Raw genomic sequence first — 25,081 nt, forward strand, 5'->3', positions numbered from 1 at the left:
GTCAAGGGCCAATAAGCAAAGCAGTATGTGTGTGACAGAGCACTTCCACAGACCAAAACCAACAATAAAATGTGAACAAAAGCTACACAAGGACCCTGTTGGGAACTCTAGGTGTTAGACCAGATTGGGACACACTCTATAGATTATAAAGAACAAAGTTCAGGTCTCTTGAAGGGAAAAAATAGAGTTTATTTAATTTTAAGGAGTAATTTGGATAAATTTTAAAATTAGGAATCTAAAAAATCAAATGTCCTGTCATAGCTGTGATTTCTGCCTCTGCAGTATTTGAAAAACAGATGAAAAGAAGAGCATTCTGGGGCCAGAACATGAATAAGTTTTGAAATTAAATCTCTTCCATCAATGTGTCCTGTATTTTAATTGAAGTATGGGAAGGTAAAGAAATGCCTTCCTATCACATGCTAGAAGCTTTCTTAACATATATCAAGAACTCTAAACTACTCCATTTCTCTACGAAAGGGGGATGGCATATACCATGGCAGTTTGAAACATTTATGTAATAACTGTATTTTCTTATTTTCTGTATTCCTGATGCTCTGACATTTTGGGGCCTTGCTGACCTAGGAGGGACTGACTCTCCTTTGTTAGCTAATTCTTACAGATATTATCTGCCAGCATGCCTTTGATAATCCAATCAACCAATCCCAAGTCCATATCCCTAACCACCTCCTTTTATGGGCTCTCACACTCTGGGACAGTATCTTTCTGCCAGAATCATCACCCAGGGACCAAGTACTGGACAACTATGGATCATCCCTACAACCTAGAGCCCACCAAAATTATTCAAACTATCCCATCCTAAAACTTCTTAAAATTGCTTGCCCTACCTTGCCCATTTCTTCCTGAAAGACCACAATAAAGACTCCAACCCTCAGTTCCTCTCTCTCTGCCTACTCATTTTACCATGGTGCTTCTCTGTATAACCCTATGTGGCAATGTTGTGACTCCTCTAACTAGGGGACTGTGAGTACAATAGCAAGTTCTTCCTTCATACCAATCATTTTCATGCCTGTGTGTCTTACCACACCTGATTAAAACAAATCCACATAAAATTAAAATAGCCTCTCAGCTTCAGAACTCAGGAGGTTCTCAAAGTCAGGTGAATTACTTAAACTTGAAGCCTATTTACTAGATGCCTTACATTTCTACACCAATCCTCCTTTTCCCCTATGCAAGTAACCACCTCAAGGGCCACCACCAAGTGTCACTTCTGAAAAGGGCCATTCAGAATTTTCTCTGACTCAGAAGATCATTACTGGAACTCTGGTATAAGTCCATTCTTACCAGAGTACTCCTCAATTTACCACGAAATTTAACACATGTTCCATGAGGGCAGGAGGTTTTATCTGTCTTGGGCACTGCCATATCTCCAGCACCTGTAAGTGAGCCTGACACATGGAAAGTCCCCAATAAATGTGTGTATTGAAGAATAGGTGTATGCTGGTACGGATGGCCTGTGGAATACAGCTTGATATACAGGAGAATATCAAGACTCCTCAGTGATATGAGACATTGCACTGAATTAAGGAAATGGGTTCTAGAGTCAGACCAGAGGTTGTATCTTGATGAAGCATTGGGGAGAAATACAGTCTTGGAAAAGTTGCCTCATATGACAAAGGTCCCATTCCTCCCATCAACTGGGAAGACAAGATCTACTTCAAAAGGAAAGGATTAAAGAGGATGGCCCATGTAAAACATTTACATTCTGGTCAAGATGACAATATAAGTTCACTTTAGGGAGCCCCACACTCCCATTTGAAACACCTAGCATGACAGATGAAATGCGTTTTCAAAAAAAAAGAATAAAAAAGAGTCATAACCTCAATAAAATAATGTGACAAACATCTCCATGAACGAGCAACAACAGAAAGTCTATGCGGTACACAGATTTGAAACCACAAGCAAAGATGGCTGGAGGTCAATTTTCAAGGGGTACAGGTGCTCCCACTAGAGATAAAGGCATACAGAAAGGTCTGCTCATTGCCTGAAACTGCCACTTGGTCTGGGCTGGCAGCCTTGATTGGACCTCACTTTCTTTATCAGAATAGAGTATCTCCAATACCTGCTACATCTAAAAACTACTCTTTCTTTTCCAAAGATTCCCTTTCAGTTGGTGCCTGATCTACAAAGGCAGACAGCAAGTCTCCTTACATACTTTTTTTCATGCTTTCTTAACTCTACACTTTCTTCCAATCCATTTCTTATTTTTACATATCCCTTCTGTGATTTAACATGTCTTAAGAAAGCATTTCCAAATTATTCACACCTTGATAAGTATTTACCTCCAAATCCTCATAAATTATCTCTGTTTATGGCACTAATTTGTAGAAAGTAGCAATAAAGTTACTTAATTCTCACAATTAACAACACAAATTAAAACTTAACTTCTAAAGCCAGAGACAGAGGGAGAACTAAAGCATAAACAAAATTAACACAGGTACATTATTCATTAACATTACTATGCAAAATGAGTTTAATTAAGCTTTGAATAATATGTTTGTTTTATTTTCATAGGCAACTAATCCTCTGTAGTTGGTAATGTATCAATAATAACACACTCCCTTATCTAGCACTTCTGGACTTCGGGAAAAGTTATTGAAACTTCTTCTGTGGGAGGTACAGGACAAATATCTCAGGTGAGCTATCCTGTTGCAGGACAACTAGACCTGAGCAAGTGCAATTCTCAAAACATTTCTGGCCCTGGCTGATGTGGCTCAGTTGGTTGGAATGTCGTCCCATAAACCGTAAGGTCACTGGTTCAATTCCTAGTTAGGGAACATGCCTAAGTTCCGAATTCTGTCCCCAGTCAGGGCACATGTGGGAGGCAACCAATTGTTTCTCTCTCTCATCGATGTTTCTTTCTCCACCTTCCCCTTTCTAAGCATGTCCTCAGGTGAGGATTTACAAAACAAAATTCTGGACTTTAGAGGGTATAGGGAAACTATCTTAAAAAATGGCAGAAGAGAAAGTATAAGAAAAAAAGGAAGTTCACAGAAGAAAAGTGAGACAAAACTTTGTCTGCAAGCAACAAGCTCAAAAGAAAGAAAAAAAAACAACAATGCAGGGTGCCAGAAAGCTAATGCAATTCCACAGAAGTATCTACATATGGCCAAGGTCTCCAGATCCCAGCTCCCACAATGGTAAGTTTGAGAAACTGAACCTGAAACCCATTAATAAGCCAGGACCCTTAAATGAAGCAACAGTGACTCCAATGAAGAGCATTCTCAGCCTCCTGACAAAATCAAAGACAAAACCCTACAAAAGAAAAAAAAAGGATGAATATAGATTACATGTATATTTGACTAAATCTTGCCTCAAAATCATTTCATAAAACACACAAGAAACCATTGTGAGAGATAGCATAAATAACCAACAAATCTAGACAACTTCAGATATTAGAATGATCAGATACAGACTATTAAATATTCCTTAAATGCTTAAGAAAATAAAAGATGTCTAAAAATGAACAAGGATCAAGAGACAATCAAAAGCAACCGGCAACATATGATTCCACACCAAAATCAGTTAAAACATGAAAAAGAATCACTGAAATTTAAAACTCCATAAAACAATCAGTCAGCAGATTAGACACAAATGAAGAGAATTAGTACACTGGAAAAGAGAACTGAAGGAATTTCCCAGAATGCAAGAGAAGGAGAGAGAGGGAACATAGGATACAAGCAAGGTTATGAGACAGGGAAGACTGATCATTAAGTTTAAGTAAGAATCCTAGAAAGTATGGCCAGAAAAAAATAGAATAAAATTAATATTTGAGAAGACAGTAGCTGAGAATTTTACAGCTATTATAAAAGATTTTAATTTAGAAATAGAGGAAGGACATATACACCATGTAAAATAAGAAATCTTTAGGTAGATCCAAACTGGCAGAGGAGTAAGTGAAAGCTACACTAACCTCCTCCTAGGACCAATCTGGAATTACAACTAAATTGTAGAGAAATCATTTTGAATAACCAACTGAACACTAGCTGGATGGAAGCCTTATAACCACAGATGGACAGAAAAAAACACTTCATGACAATGTGACTTATAGGGAGCACGGGGGAGACACGAGAGGACTGGTGGGGCTCCCACAGGTGGCAGATGAAGTGCCAGAGGGATATTTCAGCAGCTGGGAAGTGTGGAGTCTAAACCCCAAGCTGGGCTCCCTAGCCTACAGTACTGGAGCCAGAAAGGAATCCAGATAACATCCAGCTGTGAAAAGCAGCAGGGTTTCTGTGTGCCAGGGAGAGATGGCTGGAGACTCAGAGAACCTCTTAGAGGGCTAACGCACAAAATTTCATTTCCAGCCACTTACCCTGGGTGCCAGTAAAGGGAAGGCAAAGTGGATTAGAGACACTTGAGGAGGGTCTGGGGTTGGTGGAAAAAACTGAGGGCACAGTGGCCAGAATCCCTGTGCTGAGTCATCTCCCATACTGCAGGAGCTATCCCTCTCAGAAAGACCACTCCTCTCTGAATGGCACCAGCCTAAGGGGAAGCAATAGCCATGCCCACAAGAATTACTCTGTTCCACCCTGTGATGCTTAAGCCTGACTGCTGATTACATATTGATTAAATTAATAACTGATCAAATCACCAGCTGATAAGTTTAACATCTAAGAGAATACAAAGATCCAAAATAGAAAGGCAAAGAAATAGACCCCAAATGAAAGAATAAGAGAATTTTCCAAAAAGAACTAGGTGAAATGAAAGTAAGCAACTATTAGATATAAAGTTAAGAGCAATGATTATAAGGATGCCCAACAACATGAAAAAAGACATAGAAACCATAAAAAAAAGGTCAACCACAGATAAAGAATGCAATATCTGAGATAAATAACACACCAGAAGGAATAAACAGTATGTGACACAGAGGATCGAATTAGTATTTTGGAAGACAAGGTAGGAAAAAAAAAAATCAGGGCAGAAAAAATAAAAAAGAATTTTAAAAAATGAGAGCTTAGGAAACATCATGGACAACATGAAGCATAACATCCACATTATGGGACTATCAGGAGGAAAAGAGTGAGCAAGGGATCAAGAACATATTTGGAGAGATAATGACTGAAAACTTCCCTAATCTGGTGAAGGAAAAAGTCACATAAGTCCAGGAAGCTCAGAGAATCTCACACAAGTTGGAACCAAAGAGGCCTACACCAAGACACATCATAATGAAAATGACAAGGCTTAAGGATAAGGAGAAAATCCTAATAGCTGCAAGAGAAAAGCAGGTAGTTACCTACAGAGGAGCACCAATTAGACTGTCATCTGATTACTCATCCGAAACATTTCAGGAAAGAAGGGAGGTGCATGAAATATTCCAGGTGATAAAAAGCAAGAACCTATAACCAAGGCTCCTTTACTGAGCAAGGCTATCATTTAAAATCGAAGGAGAAATAAGGATCTTTCCAGAGAGAAAAAAGCTAAATAAGTTTGTTAACAACAAATCAATACTGCAACAAATGTTACAAGGCTTGCTTTAAGAAGAAGAAAAAAAAAAGTCGGGGGCAGGGGGCAGAGGAAAACAGTCTAACAATAAAACGGCACTGCATACATATCTATCAATAATCACCCTAAATGTAAATGACTTAAATGTTCCAACCAAATGTAAATGATTTAAATGCTCCTGCCAGAGGGTAGCTGAATGGATAAGAAAACAAGACCCATATATATGCTGTCTCCAAAAGACCCATCTCAGATTGAAAGACACACAGACTAAAAGTAAAGGGTTGGAAAAAGACATTTCACACAAACGGAAAAGAAGAAAAAGCTAGGGGGGGCAGTACTTGTATCTGACAAAATAGACTTTAAAAGCAAGGCTATAGTAAGAGACAAAGAAGGAAACTGCATAATGATAAAGGGAACAATCCAACAAGAGGATATAACCCTAGTAAACATTTAAGCACCCAACATAGGCACACCTAAATATGTAAAACAAATCTTGATGCACATAAAAGGAGAGTTTGACAGAAATAGTCATAGTTGGGGATTTTAACACCCCACTGACTTCAGTGGATAGATTTTCCACACCGAGAAATAAACAAGGAAATAGTGGCCTTAAATAACACACTAGATCAAATGGATTTAATTGATATCTTCAAAGCATTTCACCCTAACGCAGCAGAACATACATACTTTTCAAGGGCACATGAACATTCTCTAGGACACACTACATGCTAAGACACAAAACAAGTCTCAGTAACTTTAAGAAGAGTGAAATCATATTTGGCACCTTCTCTGACCACAATGCTATGAAATTAGAAATCAGTCACAAGGAGAACCCCCCCCAAAACATGCAAAGATATGGAAGCTCAATAACATGTCATTAAACAAAGAATGGGTCAATGAGATTGAGGAAGAAATCAAAAGATACCTTGAAAAAAATGAAAATGAAGACACTACAATCCAAAATCTGTGAGACACTGGGAAAGTGATTCTAAGAGGGAAGTTCATAGCGCTACCCGCCCCCCGCAAAAAAAAAAAAAAAAAAAAAAAAGGGAAGCTCAAATAAATAATCTCACTTCACACTTAAAGGAACAACAAACAAAGCCCAATGTAAGTAGAAAGAAGGAAATAATTAAGATCAGAGCAGAATATAATGAAATAGTCTTAAAAATGATACAAAAGATCAATAAATCCAAGAGCTGGTTCTTTGAAAAGATAAACAAGATTGACAAACCTTTAACCACACTCATCATGAAAAAAAAAAGAAAGGACCCAAATAAAATCAGAAATGAAAGAGGAAAATAAAAACTGACACCAAAGAAATACAAAGGATTTTAAGAAAATATTATGAACAATTATATGCCAGCAAACTGGAAAACCTAGATGAAATGGATAAATTCCTAGAAACATACAATCTTCCAAAAACTAAATCAGGAAGAATCAGAGTATTTGAATAGACAGATTCCATCTAATGAAACTGAAGCAGTAATCAAAAAAAACTCCCAACAAACAAAAGCCCTAGGCCAGATGACTTCAGAGGTGAATTTTACCAAACATTCCAAGGAGAATTAACACCTGTCCTTCTCAAAGTATTCCATAAAATTTAAGAGGAGGGAATGCTCCCAAACTCATTTTATGAGGCCAGCATTATCCTAATTCCCAAACCAGATAAAGACAATATTAAAAAAGAAAATGATAACCCAATATAACTAATGAACATAGGTGTTAAAATTCTCAACAAAACATTGGCAAATTGAATACAGCAATGCATCAGAAAAGCATACACCATAATCAAGTGGGATCTATTCCAGGAATGCAAGGTTGCTAAAACATTCTGAAATCAATAAATGTGATTTACCACATAAACAAAATGAAGGATAAAAACCACATGATTATATCAATAGATGCAGAAAAAGCTTTTGATAAAATCCAGCACCCACTTATAATAAAAACTCTCAGCAAAGTGGAAATAGAGGGAACATACTTAAACATAATAAAGGCCATATATGACAGACCCACTGCCAGCATCATACTTAACAGGCAAAAACTGTAAGCGTTCTCCGTAAGATCAGGAACAAGACAGGGATGTCCGCTTTTACCTCTTTTATTCAACACAGCACTGGACAACCTAGCCACAGCAGTCACACAAGAAGAGGAAATAAAAGGCATCCAAATTGGAAAGGATGAAGTAAAACTGTCTTTAATAGCAAATGACATGATATGTATATAGAGAACCCCAAAGATTCCACCAAGAACCTACTAGAACTGATAAATGAATTGAGCAAAGTTACAGGATACAAAAGTAATATTCAGAAATCAATTACATTTTTATATGCCAATAACGAAGTAACATAAAGGGAAATTGAGAAAATAATCCCATTCACAATTTCTTCAAAAAGAATAAAATACCTAGGACTAAATCTAACCAAGGATGTAAAAGACCTGTACATGGAAAATTATAAGACACTAAAGAAACCGAAGTAGATACATGTAAGTGGAAGCACATACCATGTTCATGGATAGAACAAATTAACATCATTAAAATATCCATACTACCCAAAGCAATCTATAGATTTAACACAATTCCTATTAAGATTCCAATGACATATTTCACAGAAATAGAATAAATATTCAGAGGTTTATATGGAACCACAAAAGGCCCCACATAGAATAGGGACTCTGAAAAAAAGAACAAACTTGGATGAATCACGCTACCTAAAACCAAACTATAGTACAAAGCCGTAGTAATCAAAACAGCCTGGTACTTGCATAAAAACAGGCACATAGATCAATGGAACAGAATAGAGAGCCAAGACACAAACCCACAGCTCTATAGTCAATTAATATTCAACAGACAAAGCAAGCCATATAATGTGCTAAAGATAGTTTATTCAATAAATGGTGTTGGGAAAATTGGACAGATACATACGGAAAAATGAAACTAGACCACCTTCTTATACCACACACAAGAATAAATTCAAAATAGAACAAAGACTTAAACATTAGATCCAAAACCATAAAAGCCCTAGAAGAAAACATAGGCAGCAAAATCTTCAACATTGCTCATAGAAATTTTTTATCAGACATATCTCCCCAGGCAAGGGAAACAAAAGAAAAAATAAACAAATGGGACTTCATCAAACTAAATATAAACAAATGGGACCTCATCAAACTAAAAAGTTTTTGCACAGCAAAGGAAATCAACAAAATAAAAAGACAACCACAGAATGGGAGAACATCTGATAACGGGTTAATATCCAAAATTTACAAAGTACTTACAAAACTCAACACCAAAAAAACAAACAACCCAATTAAAAAATGAACAAACGACCTGAAGAGAAACTTCTCCAAAGAGGACAGATGGCCAACAGACAAATGGAAAGACACTCTGCATCACTAATCATCAGAGAAATGCAAATAAAAACCACAATGAGATACCATCTCACACCTGTCAGAATGGCTATCAACAATAAATCAAAAAACAAGTGCTGGTGAGGATGTGGTGAAAGGGGAATGCTTCTGCACTCTTCGTGGGAACAAAGACTGGTGCAGCCACTATGGAAAGCAGTATGGAGATACCTCAAAAAATTAAAAATGGATCTGCCTTTCACCCAACAATCTCCCTTCTGAGAACATATCTGAAGAGGCCCAAAACACTAATTCAAAAGAACAGAAGCACCCCTATGTTCATTGCAGTGTTATCTAAAATCACCAAAATATGGAAGCAGCCCCAGTGTCCATCAACAGATGAGTGGATAAAACAACTATACAGCACTTACCAATGGAATTTTACTTAGCTGTTAAAAAGAAGAAAATTTTACCCATTACAATACTATGGATGGACCAGGAGTACCTTATGCTAAATGAAATAAGCCAGTCAGACAAAGACATATACCATATAATTTCACTCATATATGGAATATAATGAATAAACTAAAGTAAAAAGCAAAACAGAGACAGACCCGTAGATGGAGAATAGATGACAGCCAGTAGCAGGGGCAGGGGGGAGGTTAGGGAATGGTGCAATTGAGCAAAAAAAGAAAAAGGACTCATGGACATGGGCAACAGGTGGTGATTGCTGGGGGGAAGGGGTATAGGAGGACTAAACGTTAATGGAAATAATAAAGATTACATATTTTAAAAATAAAAATAAAATAAAAATTTTAAACTCTTCAACTAGATATTTTGGGGTAAAACTGCAGAACACCAGAGATTAAGAAAAACGATTTTAACAGAAGCCAGAGAGAGAAGGTATTTAAAAGGAACAACAACTGAACTAAAAGCAGAGTTTAAAACTGCTACAATGGTAACTATACAAAATAGTAAAATAGTATCTCTATAGCATGACACAAATACATTAACTACTACTACCAGTACTACTACTACTACTACTACTACTACTACTACTACTAATAATGTGCCTACTATAAATAACTGCTTGAAGACAATGAAGTTTAATCTAGAGCAGATAAAGCTGAAGAGATTATGACCCCTAAAAGAAGCTTCATACAAATAAGTTTGAAAACTTCATTGAGGCACAGGTGGTGGATCCTTGGCCGAAGGGGTCACAGACCTGCCCAGAGACCCCTGAGGAGAGACTAGAAATGGAGGCGTTGGGGAAAGAATAGGAGGAGGAACCGGGGAGTCCTAACTCCTTCTCCTTGCCCTAGTCCCCATTGCGCGGGAAGAGCCCACACCGCCAAAGAGCCAAAAGCCGAAAAGCACACAAAGACACCCCAAAAAACACCCAGTGCAGGCGCATACATTTGCGCATACATTTGCGCAGAGCGACCAGCGAGGGTTGGCGAGCGTGTGTGTGACCCGCGCGGGCTGGTAAATGCTTGCACCGGCCGGCAAGGCCTCCCACAGATTGGCACCAATCTGGCCTGCGAGGGAGTGCACTGAGAGGCAAGGGCAGGCATAAACTGACCCGCCAGCCCGGGATTGCAGAGCAGCCCACAAAATTAGTAGAGCTGCCCTGAATCACTGGAGGACAGACTGGAGACAGGATAAACCAGAGAGTCCTGGAGCTGACTTCCTCCCATTTCCGTAGTCCCCAATTGGCGAGGGCAATTACACACCCAAAGAGCCAAGCGGGGAACACACACAATAGAAGTCCCTAAACTGACCAGTGCCGGGGAGCTCGCCGGACAGGGGGCCAGATGAGTATGCTAGGTTGCAAATAAGCCCCCTGGTCTGGGGCAAGCACATGCGAGCCCAGGCAGGCGGGGGATCCTGCCGCGCTGGGAACGCGCTCAAGGAGCTCTCATGAGAGCGCAGAGAGATCCCCAAAAATAGCCCAGCCCTGACTGAAGGGGTCACAGAGCTGCCCCAAGCAGGACTCAGACAGTAGACTCCTAGAAGCCTCAATCAAACAACCCAAGGTCCTATACGGTAAACAACTGACGTCATCAGAGGCAGGCCCAGAAAGAAAAGGACAAAAATACTTAACAGACTCTCACAAAAATGGGAAGAAAAAGAAGTTCCCCCCAAATGAGTGGAAAAGGGGACTCCCCACAGAGAGAGCTAAATGAAATAGAGGCAAGGGAATTATCAGATATGGAATTCAAAACAGTGGTTCTAAGGAAGCTCAATGAGCTCAGCCAGCTCAAAGAGAACTATGAGAAACTGCAGAGAAACTACCAGGATCTTACAGCAGACTATATCAGCCTGGAAAAGGACATAGAAACTATCAAGAAGACACAAGAGGATATGAAGAATACCATTTCTGAATTGAAGAACACAGTAGAAGGAATCCAAAGCAGGCTGGATGAAGCTGAGGATCGAATCAGTGAGATGGAGGATAAGGTAGAAAGAAGCTCCCAGAAAGAGCAAGAAATGGAAAAACGACTCAAAAAGAATGAAGGGGCATTTAGGGAAATGCAGGACAACCTGAAACGCAATAATATCCGTATAATAGGGATACCAGAAGGAGAAGAAGAGGAGCAAGGAATAGAGAACCTCCTCGAAAAAGTAATGATGGAAAATTTCCCTAATGTGAGGAGAGAAAGGCTCTCATGGATCCAGGAGGCACAGAGAACCCCACTCAAGAGGGACTCAAGGAGGTCCACTCCAAGACACATCATCATTAAAATGGCAAATGTCAAAGACAAAGACAGAATCCTCAAGGCAGCAAGGGAGAAGGAGACAGTAACATACAAGAGGGCCCGCATGCGCCTAGGAGCTGACTTCTCAACAGAAACACTACAAGCCAGAAGGGAATGGCAACAAATAGTCCAAGCCATGAAAAGCAAGGGCCTACAGCCAAGGCTGCTCTACCCAGCTAGGCTCTCCATTAAAATAGAAGGAGAAATACGGAGTTTCCCAGACAAGAGAAGACTAAAAGAATACATCTCTACCAAACCAGCACTCCAAGATATGCTAAGGGGATTGGTTTAAGCAGATGAAGGAAAAGAATGAGACAGAGAGGAACATAGGTACAAAGAGAAAAGATGAGTAAGTTTCTATCAGTAATATCTCTCAATGTGAATGGACTAAATGCCCCAATCAAAAGACACAGGGTAGCTGAATGGATAAGAAAATATGACCCACACATATGCTGTCTACAAGAGACCCACCTCAGAGCCAAAGACCTACACAGATTAAAAGTAAAGGGATGGAAAAAAATATTCCAAGCAAATGGACATGAGAAAAAGGCCGGGGTTGCCATACTTGTATCAGACAAAGTAGATTTCAAAACAAAGGCCAAAAAAAGAGACCCAGAGGGGCACTTTATCATACTTAAAGGAAGAATCTATCAAGAAGACATAAACATTGTAAATTTATATGCTCCCAATATAGGAGCCCCCAAGTTTATAAGGAAATTGTTGGATGACTTCAAAAAAGATATAGACAGCAACACACTGATAGTAGGGGATTTCAACACCCCACTGTCAAAAGTTGACAGATCTTCCAAACAAAACATTAATAAACATCTTGTGGTGCTAAATCAAAGAGATTTAACTGACATATATAGCACCTTGCATCCCAAAGAAGAAAAATACACATTCTTTTCAAATGCTCATGACATTTTTCAAAGATAGACCACATGATAGGGCACAAAGCAAACCTCAGCAAATTCAGGAAAATTGAAATAATACCAAACTTTTTCTCAGACCACAAGGCCTTGAACCTGGAAATTAACCTCAAAGAGAAACCTCAAAAACTTGCAAACTCATGGAGACTTAACAGTAGGCTATTAAACAATGAATGGGTCAATATTGAGATACGAGAAGAAATCAAAAAATTTCTGGAAACATGAAAATGAACAGACAACAATCCAAAACCTATGGGACACAGCAAAGGCGGTCCTGAGAGGGAAGTTCATAGCAATACAGGCTTACCTAAAAAAGATAGAAACATTTCAAATAAAAGACCTAACACTACAACTTCAAGAACTGGAGAAACAACAACAAATAAATCCCAGAGCAAGCACAAGGAAGGAAATAGTCAAAATAAGAGCAGAACTGAATGACATTGAGACAAAAAGAACAATTCAGAGGATCAACCAATCCAGAAGCTGGTTCTTTGAAAAGATAAATAAAATTGACAAGCCTTTAAGCAGACTCATCAAGAATAGAAGGGAGAGGACCCAAATAAATAATTTCAGAAATGAAAGAGGAGAAATAACAACAGATACCACATAAATACAAAGGATCGTCAGAAACTACTATGAACAATTATATGCTAAGAAATTTGAAAATCTTGAAATTGACAAATTTTTAGAAAAGTATAATCTTCCAACATTGAAGGAGGAAGAAACAGAAAGCTTGAACAGACTGATAACAGCTGGGGAAATGGAAGCAGTAATCAAGAAACTCCCAGCACACAAGAGCCCAGGGCGGGACAGTTTCACAGCAGAAATTTACAAAACTTTTAAGGAAGCGCTAAGCCCTGTCCTTCTCAGACTATTCCAAAAAATCCAAGAGGAGGGAAGACTCCCAGACTCTTTCTATGAGGCCAGCATCACCCTGATCCCAAACCAGATAAAGACCCTACAAAGAAAGAAATCTACAGGCCAATTTCGCTGATGAACATAGATGCTAAAATCCTCAACAAAATATTGGCAAACCGCATCCAGCAATACATTCAAAAGATTATCCACCACGATCAAGTGGGATTCATCCCAGGCACGCAGGGATGGTTCAATATATGCAAATCAGTAAACGTGATACATCACATAAATAAAAGAAAAGACAAGAACCACATGATCATCTCGATAGATGCAGAAAAAGCATTTGATAAGGTACAGCACCCATTTATGATCAAAACACTCAGCAAAATGGGAAGAAATGGGGCATTCATCAACGTAATAAAGGCCATATATGAAAAACCTACAGCCAATATCATACTCAACGGGCAAAAACTGAAAGGTTTCCCACTAAGATTGGGAACACGACAAGGATGTTCGTTTTCACCACTTCTTTTCAACACCGTATTGGAAGTCCTAGCCACAGTGGTCAGACAAGTGAAAGAGATAAAAGGCATCCAAATAGGAAAGGAGGAAGTAAAACTATCATTGTTTGCAGATGACATGATAGTGTACATGAGAACCCTGTAGACTCTACCAAAAAACTCCTCAACCTAATAAGTGAATTTGGCAAAACAGAAGGATACAAAGTCAACATTCAGAAATCAAAGGCATTTTTGTACACCAGCCATGCAATAGAAGAAAAAAAAAATCAGAAAAAAAATACCACTCGATATAGCAAGAAGAAAAATAAAGTACCTAGGCATAAATTTAAACAAAGACGTAAAAGATCTGTACGCAGAAAAGTATACAACATTGAAATAAGAAATTAAGGAAGACACAAATAAATGGAAGCACATACCGTGCTCATGGATGGGAAGAATTAATATCATCAAAATGTCCATACTACCCAAAGCAATTTATAGATTCAACAGAATCCCTATTAAGATACCAATGACATATTTCACAGAAATAGAACAGACATTTCAAAAATTTATATGGAACCATAAACGACCCCGAATAGCCGCAGCAATTTTGAGAAAGAAACACAAAGTAGGAGGGATCACAATACCGGACATCAAACTAAACTACAAAACCACTTTACTCAAAACATTCTGGTACTGGCACAAGAACAGACCCATAGACCAGTGGAACAGAATAGAAAACCCAGAAATAAGCCCAGGTCTGTATGGGCATCTAATATTTGACAAAGGGGGCAGAAGCATAAAATGGAGCAATAATAGCCTCTTCAACAAATGGTGTTGGGAGAGCTGGACGGCTACATGCACAAAATTGAAATTGGATCATCAGCTGACACCATACACAAGAATAAACTCAAGATGGATAAAAGACTTAAATATAAGTCGCCACACCATCAAAGTCCTAGAGAACATTGGCAGGAAACTCTCCGATATCCCACGCAGCAATTTTTTCACTGATCTGTCTCTTAAAGCAAGGGACATAAAGGAAAGAATAAACAAGTGGGACCTCATCAAAATAAGAAGCTTCTGCATGACAAAAGAAAACATCAGCAAAATGAAGAGAGAGCCAACTCTATGGGAAAATATATTTGCTAATGATACATCACATAGAAGTTTGATCTCCAAGATATATAAAGAACTCACTCAACTCCACTCCAAGAAGACAAACGCTCTAATCAAAAAATGGGCAAAGGACCTGGGCAGACGCTTTTCCACGGAAGAGATACAGAGGGCACAGAGGCATTTAAAAGGATGCTGAGCATCACTAGCCATCAGAGAAATGCAGATCAGAACCACCATGAGGTAGCACCTCACACTGGTCAGAATGGCCATCATAAACAGATCCACAAACAACAGGTGCTGGCGAGGCTGTGGAGAAAAGGGAACCCTAGTACACTGTTGGTGGGAATGCAGACTGGTGCCGCGATTGTGGAAAGCAGTGTGGAATTTCCTCAAGAAGCTGAAAATGGAACTGCCTTTTGATCCAGTGATTCCCCTGCTGGGACTATACCCTAAGAATACCAAAACGCCAATACAAAAGAACCTATGTACCCCAATGTTCATAGCAGCACAATTTACAACAGTTAAGTGTTGGAAGCAACCTAAATGCCCATCAGTAGATGACTGGATCAAAAAATTATGGTATATATACACAATGGAATACTACGCAGCAGAAAGAAAAAGAGAACTACTAAACTTTGCAACAGCATGGATGGAACTGGAGAGCATTATGCTAAGCGAAATAAGCCAGGGGGCGAAAGACAAATACCATATGATCTCACCTATAAGTGGAACCTAACCAACAATACAAAGATGCAAGGAAAATAAGACCAGCAACCCTGAAAGGAAAGAAATCAACAGAGACAAGAGTGAAGGAGGAAAGGGGGGCGGGGCGGGGAAAAGGAAGGGAAGGGGAAAGTCAAGGAACATATAGCAAGGACTCATGGACAAAACCAAAGGGGAAGAGCTGAGGGAGGGAAGGAGGAAGAGGGCAAGGGAAAGTGGTGGGGGGTTGGCAGAGATAAATGTATTTGAAAAAATAAATTAAAATTAAATTAAAAAAAAAAGAGAATTCTTAAAGTAAAAAGAAAAGAAAACTTCATTGATAAGAATAAAGTCTTATTACTCTTTAAATTCTTAGAAAAATACAAAATTTACCAAACTGAAATTAAGAAAAAATAGAAAACTAGAATACTACTAAAATAATACTAAAACTCTTAAAGAAAATAATCTTCCCATAAAAAAAAGCACTAGTTTCAGATAATTTTTACAGGAGAGGCTAAAACCTTCCAGAAACAGACCATTTCAAACTTGTACAAACTATTCTATATAACAACAACAACAACAACAAATGCCTGACAACAGCTTCTATAACCTTTATAAGAGGATCATTCAAAATAGTATGAGGAAGGGAAGTTTGAGCCAAACTCAGTTGTGAACAGAGAAATAAAAATCTAAACAAAATATTACCCTCCAAAAAATTCAGAAATGTAACTTACCACATTAATATTCATGAAGAATAATTATATACATTAATCAATGCAGGAAAAAACATCCAATAACTTCAAAACCCATCTACGGTTTTTTAGAAATCTTACCAAATAGAAAAAACTTCCTTAATTTGACCGAATACATACCAATAATTTACAGAACACATTATTCTTAATGTGAAGACATTAATGAAACCTTTAAAATCAGAAACAGAATGACCACCTTTATCATTTCTATTTACCAATGTATTGGGTTGGCCAAAAAGTCTGTTTAGTTTTATCCATAAAAATAAAAGAAACGTTTTTTACTTACACCAATTACTTCATTGATTTGGATATTCTGAGTATGTCAACTATCTCCCATGTGTCATAATGCTGATTGTTCTCAATTAATGTCTCAATTTGATTGCTATCAACTTCAACTGGTCTACTCAACTGTGGACCATTATCCATCAAGGAATCTCCAGCACAAAACTTCACAAACCACTTTTTGACATGTTCAGCCACAGTACCTTCTCTATACACTGCACAAATATTTTGTTGTGTTTCCATTGTATTTTTAACTTTCTTCAAGTAATAAAGCATAATATGCCCAAAAATGTTGCATATTTTCTTCCATCTTCAATATTAAAATTGCTACACAAAAATTCACCAATTTTGATAAGTTTTTTTAAATGCATGCATTTATTGTAACCAAAGAGTAAGTGGGGTCCTTCTGCTCACCACCACCCTCTAGGCAAAATTCCAAATGCAGAGGTTTGGTAATAAAGGAAATGAGACTATTCAAAAGCTACACAATTTTGGAATAACTGCTTTCCACATGCATTAGTCACTTAAGACTATCAATTAAGGCTAAAATCTTTAACTCATTAGTTACAACTTTAATCATTAAGTCTATCAATTAAGACTAAAATCTTTAACATCTGAGTTCTCCCATCATTTCCCCATTAGTTTTTAATTATCTTATTTCTATAGTGTTAGTTTACAAACTAAAACAACATAAGATACAAAGGCTACACAAGTTTTGGAAGAATGGCAGGCTTCTGCCTCAGAGCCATCTCCTGAAGAATACCCAAAGGAGAAAAACCCTGGCACCCTCTGTCAGGCCAGCCCAATCCTAGGATGTGCCCAAAGTTCCTTCTCATCCAAAATATTGTCCATTGGGAAATGCAGGGAGCTACAGCATGATCATCCAGGTATCCTCAAGGAAGAAGAGCCTGAGAGCTAGTCTCTTCCCTCTTTTTATTTTAAATCTTCTCGCCCATTATTCCATGCACTCTGGAGGCATTGAGCTTCTCAGCCAACCCCGTCCTAGACTGTTCACTATCACCTCAGACAACCTCCTCCTATGGCTCCTCCTTAATCCTCCCCAGTGACCTGATCAGATCTATCAATGCCCCCCACCCCCTTTAACACTTCTGGATCTTTTTAATCTTACAAAGGCAAATGGGCAAAGGTCTCATTCTTCTATAGTTACTTTCTGCTGGCCATGGGCAAAGTCCTATCTATCCTCTGGTCCAGAAATACCTAAAATAAAGGGTGTATGAAGTAGAGGGAGACCTTCACACTAGACAAAGGATCTTGCAAAGTCCAAGTCAGTTGGCTGACCCTGGGAAGTGGCATGCGAAATATCTAAAGGATAGTATTGCTAGACAAGTTGGCATTCCTGTCACACTCTGGAGTTGACAAATTTGGCAAGAGAGTTAGAAGGCACAATCAGAACAATAACCACTAAACTACAAAGGTAGGGACCAATTCTACAATGACTTCAATTAAGAAAGAGTGGCTTCCTTGAAGGAAGGTGTGCAAAAAATGTCACACTTGTTCAAAGCCATTTTGTGCACTACACTTAACTCGGGGTGAAGGGAAATATTCTAAAATTCTCCCCTTTAACACTTTTAGGCCCTTTCTGTCCAAACGATTAGAACAGAAAAGGAAAGCAGTTTTAAGCTAAGCTGATACACCATCCCATATTTTACCAACTCAACCATTCAGTCTGATCAAGCCGTTGAGTCTGAGGAGGTGGCAATACAGATGAGCTTCTCAAAGAGGCCTATACCGTGTAAACAACCACTCAGGTAATGAGATAATAGACACACGCTCTATGAAAACAGGAAGAAAAACACACAGGTTAATTCACACAACAACCCATAAACCAGTCAGTCCACAAGGCTACCTCTTGAGAAGACATTCATTTGCAAAGCTTTTGCTGAAATATTAAACAGTAACAATTTGACAAATTCTTCCTGCCCATAAATTGAACATTTCTGATGATATCACAAACCCAGCTTAACTTCCAAGTGAAAACAAAACTTTGAAGACAGTTAGCTGCACTAGACCAATATCCACCACTGAGCACTGTGATTTTCCTTGTAATACGATTTTTCTCCTTAAGATCACCGTCAATATCTTCAAAGGAGCTGCATTAAGTCCAGTTTTAATTTTTGCCTGTTCATTTGCATAAACACAAGAGCAACAATTGATCACACAAGATCTTTACTGGACCTCACACAAGGAACCTTTAGACTGACCCTTAGTCTGCCCTCCTGGGCACAGAAGCCAAGCCACACATCTACTGCCCATCTTTGCCTGCAGTACCTGCTTCTCTCAAGTCCTTGAGGGTCCTGCCATGTTTTAAGATTCTTCCTAGCCACCTTTCAGGAAAGCAATCTTCATTCCTTCTCTGGAAAGAATGCCATGAACTACACAACCAGGCACCGAAGCAGGCCAAATATCCAGTGGGCTTTCACTAGCTTCTTTGAAAGTCAATCTCAGTTCCTCAAGACTTACTGGTAACAACCAGAGCCCCAGCATGCCTCCTTCAGGCATCACCTTCCAATCAAAATCTTGGTTGACAAAACCACCATTGGCAACAAGTCTTACTGAATTTTCTGTAAAGAAACCTTATGTCATCACTCACTCCTAAAGAATGCTGAATTCTGGAGGGATCAGGTAGAGAGAAAAATATAAATCTTGAAGGAAAATCCTTGTCCTAACACCCACCAAAATTTCATTTCTTTGCCTTATACCTTTCATTGTTTACTTTCCATTTGATGTAAAGTTTTAATTCTCCATGAGAAATCTCAATTTCCTTTTGCAACTGACACAAAGCAAAATCCAAAGCAAACACAGAGTTCAAAAAGAAGAAGCGGAACTGGAACTAGACTTAGAACCTTGTCTCATTTCCCTCCAGACTCACTAGCCAGTTGCACAGGTGACCTTCCCTAGGTTTCCAATGGTCCAAAGCCTCACTGGTAGAGGGACTCTCCTGCCTACCAGTTCTTCCACTTCCTTCATGACACAGACATGACCTCTCACCACAGTTGGTACACCGACCAGCATTCCATGGCACAGAGCCCCAGTGACAGAGGCACTCTCACCTACCAGTGCATCCATTAATCTCCTGACAAAGACGTGATCTCTTACCCCTAGCTGATACACCGACCAGTATTCAATGTCACAAAACCCCAATGGTAGAGGCACTCTCTCGCCTACCAGTGCATCCACTGGTCACTGGGCAGACACATGCCATCTCACCACCCAGTCTCATGTCAGAGACATGCTCTCGTGCCCCAATCCATATTTCTCTGTCACCAAATAACTCTTCCTAGGTCCCAAATGGCAAAGGCATTCTGTATAACTAGTTTCACAGATGACCTCTTCTAGATCCCAATGGCCAAACAGCAGTGACAGGATTCCTGATGTACCCAAAACAGTAAATTTCAAACCATGTCCCCATAAAATCGAAAATGAGCAAAGAAACCAAGCAAGCCAAAGAAAACCAAACTCAAGAGTGTGGTTTCCTTTCCTCCAGGTTTAAAACTTTCACAGTCTCCTATATATACCTTTACTCATTCAGATTTAGCCATAACTCACTTTCAATCCTTGTTCTTTTTCACATTGAGAAGGACCATATTTAAACTCAGTATCTGGCAGCTAAAAGTCCCTAGTTCACAAGCAAACACTGTCATCTTGTATTAGGGTTCACTGTTCTTTTCTGGAAGAGTAATTTGAAATCTCCAGGAGTGCAAGTCCAGCTTTCCCTTTCCGCGTGAACCACAGCAGCAGGGTTTGCGTCCTCCTCAGGTGGTGCCCGTTTTATTCATGTGTAGTGGATCTAGGGCTTGATTCCCCTTAGCTTTAGGGAAGAATGTGTTGTCAACAGGAAGTCTTAGGGACCTGTCCATTGTTTTGCCTAGCTGCTGTTTAGGGCCTTAAGTCTTCCAGGTCTTTCATCTGTCTTTGAATGTGGTTAATGAAAAGGACACTAACTGTATTTCAGTCATCTGTTTCCCTGAGTAGGGTGATTTTAGCTATTTACCCTCTGATTGGTGAGGAGAAGTATAAACCGTTTACTCTTAAGTGTCCTTGGTTTAGGAAAAATAGGATTTTGCAATTTACTAGATGGCTGTAAACTGTTTGGCCAATTAATCTACTTAGTTTCCCTATTCCACTTTTCCTGGCTTACTGGCCTGTCTCATATTTATACAACTGATACAACAAGATGAATAAATCTCAAAAATATTTTTCTAACCAAATAAACCAGGCACAAGAAAGTACATACTGTATGATTCCATTTATACAAAATTCTAAAAAATTCAAACCTAATCTATTCTATTTTTTCTTTTTTAAGTGTCAGGCATTCCCTTCTCCAATGGCCCTTCTACCTGCAATAGGCACATTGTTCGGCATCTAGGGGGTCTTTCCTCCTTCCTTTAGGGTCCTGCATCTTCTGGTCTCACCACCCTATTTCTATGAATGCTGTGGCCGGCTTTATATGCCTTGTTTCCTGGGTGTTGTAAACTTTAGAGGCTATGTCTACCAGCTGAGACAGATTCATTCCCAATATGCCATCTAAATTCTGGAGTTTCCTTCTAATATCCAGGGTACTTTGCCCAATAAAAGTCATGTTCACCATACGAACATTTTCTGGTACCTCTGGGTCAGCATCAGTATGCTTTCCATAGCCCTGATAGATCCTCTCTAAAAATTCAGAAGGATCCTCCTTTGGCTTTTGCTGAAAGGTCTGTATCATATTCAGGCTCTTTTGCTTGGGCACCCCCTTCTCAAGCCCTTCCAATATACACTTTCTGTAATGTTCCAGGAAGGTTAGGTCCCCACCATTTGGGTTCCAGTTAGGCTCTGTCAAGGGAACTGCCCCACCTGAGTTGGGGGTCCTATCGATATTCTTCTGGTGGAGACGTTGGGCCTCTTCATTAGCCCTATTTATAACCAGCCTTCTCTCATCCACAGTTACCAAGATATTTAGGAGGGCCTATACATCTGCCCATGTTGGATGATGAGTGGCAAAAATGGAGGCAATAAGATCTGCCATTCTCTGAGGATCATCCCTATATGAGGGGCTGGAATTCTTCCAATTTAGTAAGTCTGAAGTGGAGAACAGAGAATGTGCCCAACAGTAGCCAGTGGGCTAGCCCTGCTGATTTACTCCACCTATAGGATATTGCCTTAAAGGAAACTGGCTTGCTCCAGGTAGCCAAATTGAGTACCCTCATGGAAGTGAGGAAAAGGGGAGTACCCTTTGAAGGGCAGACCCATCCTTCATCATACAGGGGTGGAGCTGTTGGCTCTGTGGTCTCTACTTCACAAGAGGCAGCTTGCAAAAGGGGTGGTAGCAAGCAAACTACTCCCGTCACTGACCCTGGGTCCTCTGGGTTCAGAGCACTGATGAGGTTTATCTCCTCATTCTCCTTTTCTTCCTGTGCCTTACTGTCAGGAAGAGGTTTTGAGGCCTCTTCTCTTCACCATCACATGGTTCTCTGTCCCTGGGGAGACTCCATTATGCAATGACATAAATGCACTGACATAAATGAATTTCATCCCATCTGTCTAACTGAGCCAGTCTCTACCCTCTTTTTATTTTAAATCTCTGGCCCATGCTGCCATGCACTCTGGAGACATTCAGCTTCTCAGCCAATCCTATCCTAGACTGCTTACCACTGCCTCAGGCAAACTGCTCCTAAGACCTCTCCCTACTCTGCCCCAGTGATCTGATCAGATCTCTGAATCAATATGACAACTGTCACAAATATAATCTAAAAATTGTTTCAAATGAAGTTAAAGACAGCTAAGCGCTACTAGAGCCATCTTATAGAAAAAAACCCAAGGGAACTTTTTGGGCCAACCCAATACTAGAGCCAGTGCAGTAACACAAGGAATACAGACTAACTGGCAAGCTCTTCATTATTCATAGGCACTATGTTCCAAGAAAACAAAAAAAAAATCTATAAACAAAATGTTGGAATTAAATAAATCATATATACTGTATTCATTTAATCCCACAGTGGGAATCAAATGAACAAACTAGTGCTAAATTCAGAAACATGAATAAATCTTAGAAATAATGTTAAGTGTAATGATGATTGTGTACCATATGAGATCATTTTTGTAACATTCAAAAATCAAACAAAACTATACAATGGATTGTTTAAGGAACAAATTCCTGTAGTAAAACTATTTTCTAAGGAGAAAGGAAATGACAAAATGCAGGGGAGTGGTTGACTTCAGTGGGGAGAAAGATGTGATCAAGGAGAAGCACCTAAGTAGCTTCTACTTCTTAAAATAGGGGAGAGGAAGGGGCTCAAAAATACAGACTTTATCGTCATGCTTGAAAAAAGCATATGTTATAAATTCTTTAGTAAATGCACCAACTATTATATAAATAAAATAATTTAAATGAATGGAATAATCTAAACAAGTGATGGTCAGTAGATACATTTTTAAGTTGTAGGAAAAAAAGCTGGAACTGTGATCCCAGAGGAACTGACCTGGACTTACAACTCAGCACAGGTTTCATTCACAGTAGGTGTACCACAGGAAATACAATAACCACCACAAATATGAGGTGAACAAATGTCTGTTAATCTCAGGCATAAGCACAGCCCAAAGTTTTTGAGCAAAAGCCACAAACTAAGTCCTCGGTTGGAGGTTTCCATATCTGTTTTATGTCACAAAATCGGAAAGCCTATAGAGAAACTTCCCCCCCTGGCCTCTCTCTCCAGCCAGCTCTGCAACATACACACATTAAGCCTTTTCTTTACAGTCATAAAATTGATATTACACCAGCCTATGCACATGTCTCTTCAAACCCTGAATAATGTCTACATAACCAACAATTAACTTTCAGAGACTATAATTTGGTTCTCGTCTGATTCTAAAGGTATCAGTAATCTGGTCATTTGATACATTTGGACAAAAAAAAAAAAGACTTTAAGCTTAATAGATCAAAAATAAAACCCAAACGTCATTTCAACTTTGAAGAGAATATATTATCAACACATATGAATACACAGACACATACAAAGGCTGCAACCTTACTAATAGTCAGAAAAATATATATTAAAAACAGTGAGCTTTTACATGTTAGTCTGCATATATAAAAAAGAGAAACCATGTCTAGTGTTGGTTACTGAAATTTATATAAGACTTACAGATAAGTTTACATATAAGTTTATATGACCTTTTAGAATAGCAATTGGCATTGTCAGCATTTAAAATGTGCATATGTTTCTATTTAATAATTTCATTCAAGATACCCACACAGAAAAAATTGTCCCACGTTTGCAAAAAAAAAAAAAAAAAAAAAAAAAAAACCGCAAGAAAAATTTTTGCAGTATTGTTAGTAAAAGTGGAAGGAAAGAAGGAAGGAAAGGAAGGAAGCAAGGAAGGAAATAAGGGAGGAAGAAAGGAAATAGATGTCCATTTTTATTTGTCTTCAAATAAAATTAAAGATCTAAATTACCATATTTTCAACCAGAATCTTAAAAGCTACATGAATTAACAAAAACTTACCTCAAAAAGAAAGAGGATGGAGTCTAGCTCTTCCCTTTGTGACTTATTATTCCCTGGAATATTAAAAAAAATAGTTATCATGAGAATGTGTAAATTTTAGTATATTAAAAACTTATTTTAAGGAATCAAGATGGCGGAGGAGTGAGTGGAAGTCACAATGACCTCCTCCCAGGACCAATCTAGAATTAAACTAAACTGTGGAGAAATCACCTGGAACAAACAACTGAAAAATATCAAGAGAGGAGCCTTATTACCTTGGACAGACAGAAGAATCCGCTTTAGCACAAACTAACTGGTAATGAATGCGGTAGAGACTCGAGAAGGCACATGGGGTGCTCACAGGCAAAAGCACCTGAAGGATACTGAAATGGCCAGTTGGATCCCCCTGAGAAGAGCGGGGTCTAAACCATAAGCGGGGGTCTCCAGTCCACAGCACCAGAGCCCAAAAAGCACACAGAAAACAGCCAGCTGCAAAAAGCGGCAAGGTTGCTCTCTGCCAGAGACAGGCAGCTGGAGATGCAAAGAGCCGTTTAAAGGGCCATTGCATAAATTTGTATTGGCAGCCACTAACCCTGGTCTCTGGCAAAGGAGGGGCAGAGTGGGCTAGAGACGCCTAAGGAGAGACTGGGGAAGGAGGCTTTGGGGAGAGAATGGAGAAAGTAGCCAGTGGGATCATGGTGCTGACTCCTCCCCCATACAGCAGCAGCCATCTGGCTCAGGCAGACAATTCCCCTGAGCAAGAGCAGCATGAGAGGACCCAATAAGCCCACCCCCAGAAGGCACTCTGCCTCACCTTGTGACGTCTAAGTCGGCCTGCTTGCTAAGTGCAGAGTGACTAGATTAACGCCTGAAGGAGACAGCCCCAGACA

General features: G+C 39.2%; 1 protein-coding gene across 4 annotated transcripts in view; it reads right to left on the reverse strand.

The window, feature by feature from the left end:
• Positions 1-25,081, reverse strand: part of RALGAPA2 (Ral GTPase activating protein catalytic subunit alpha 2) — a 393,192-nt gene that overhangs the window by 319,184 nt on the left and 48,927 nt on the right. For all 4 annotated transcript variants that reach the window (XR_008529157.1, XR_008529156.1, XM_054574136.1 and 1 more), the window contains exon 3: positions 24,213-24,265. Coding sequence is in view for 2 of the 4 variants with exons in the window: in XM_054574136.1 (XP_054430111.1) it covers positions 24,213-24,265 (53 nt within the window). In the remaining 2 variants the exon portion in view is untranslated. The remainder of the gene's footprint in view (positions 1-24,212; positions 24,266-25,081) is intronic.

The sequence above is a fragment of the Pteronotus mesoamericanus genome, unplaced genomic scaffold (genome assembly GCF_021234165.1).
Source record: "Pteronotus mesoamericanus isolate MK-2021 breed Mesoamerican mustached bat unplaced genomic scaffold, CSHL_Meso_final contig_25, whole genome shotgun sequence".
Classification (NCBI taxonomy): Eukaryota; Metazoa; Chordata; class Mammalia; order Chiroptera; family Mormoopidae; genus Pteronotus; species Pteronotus mesoamericanus.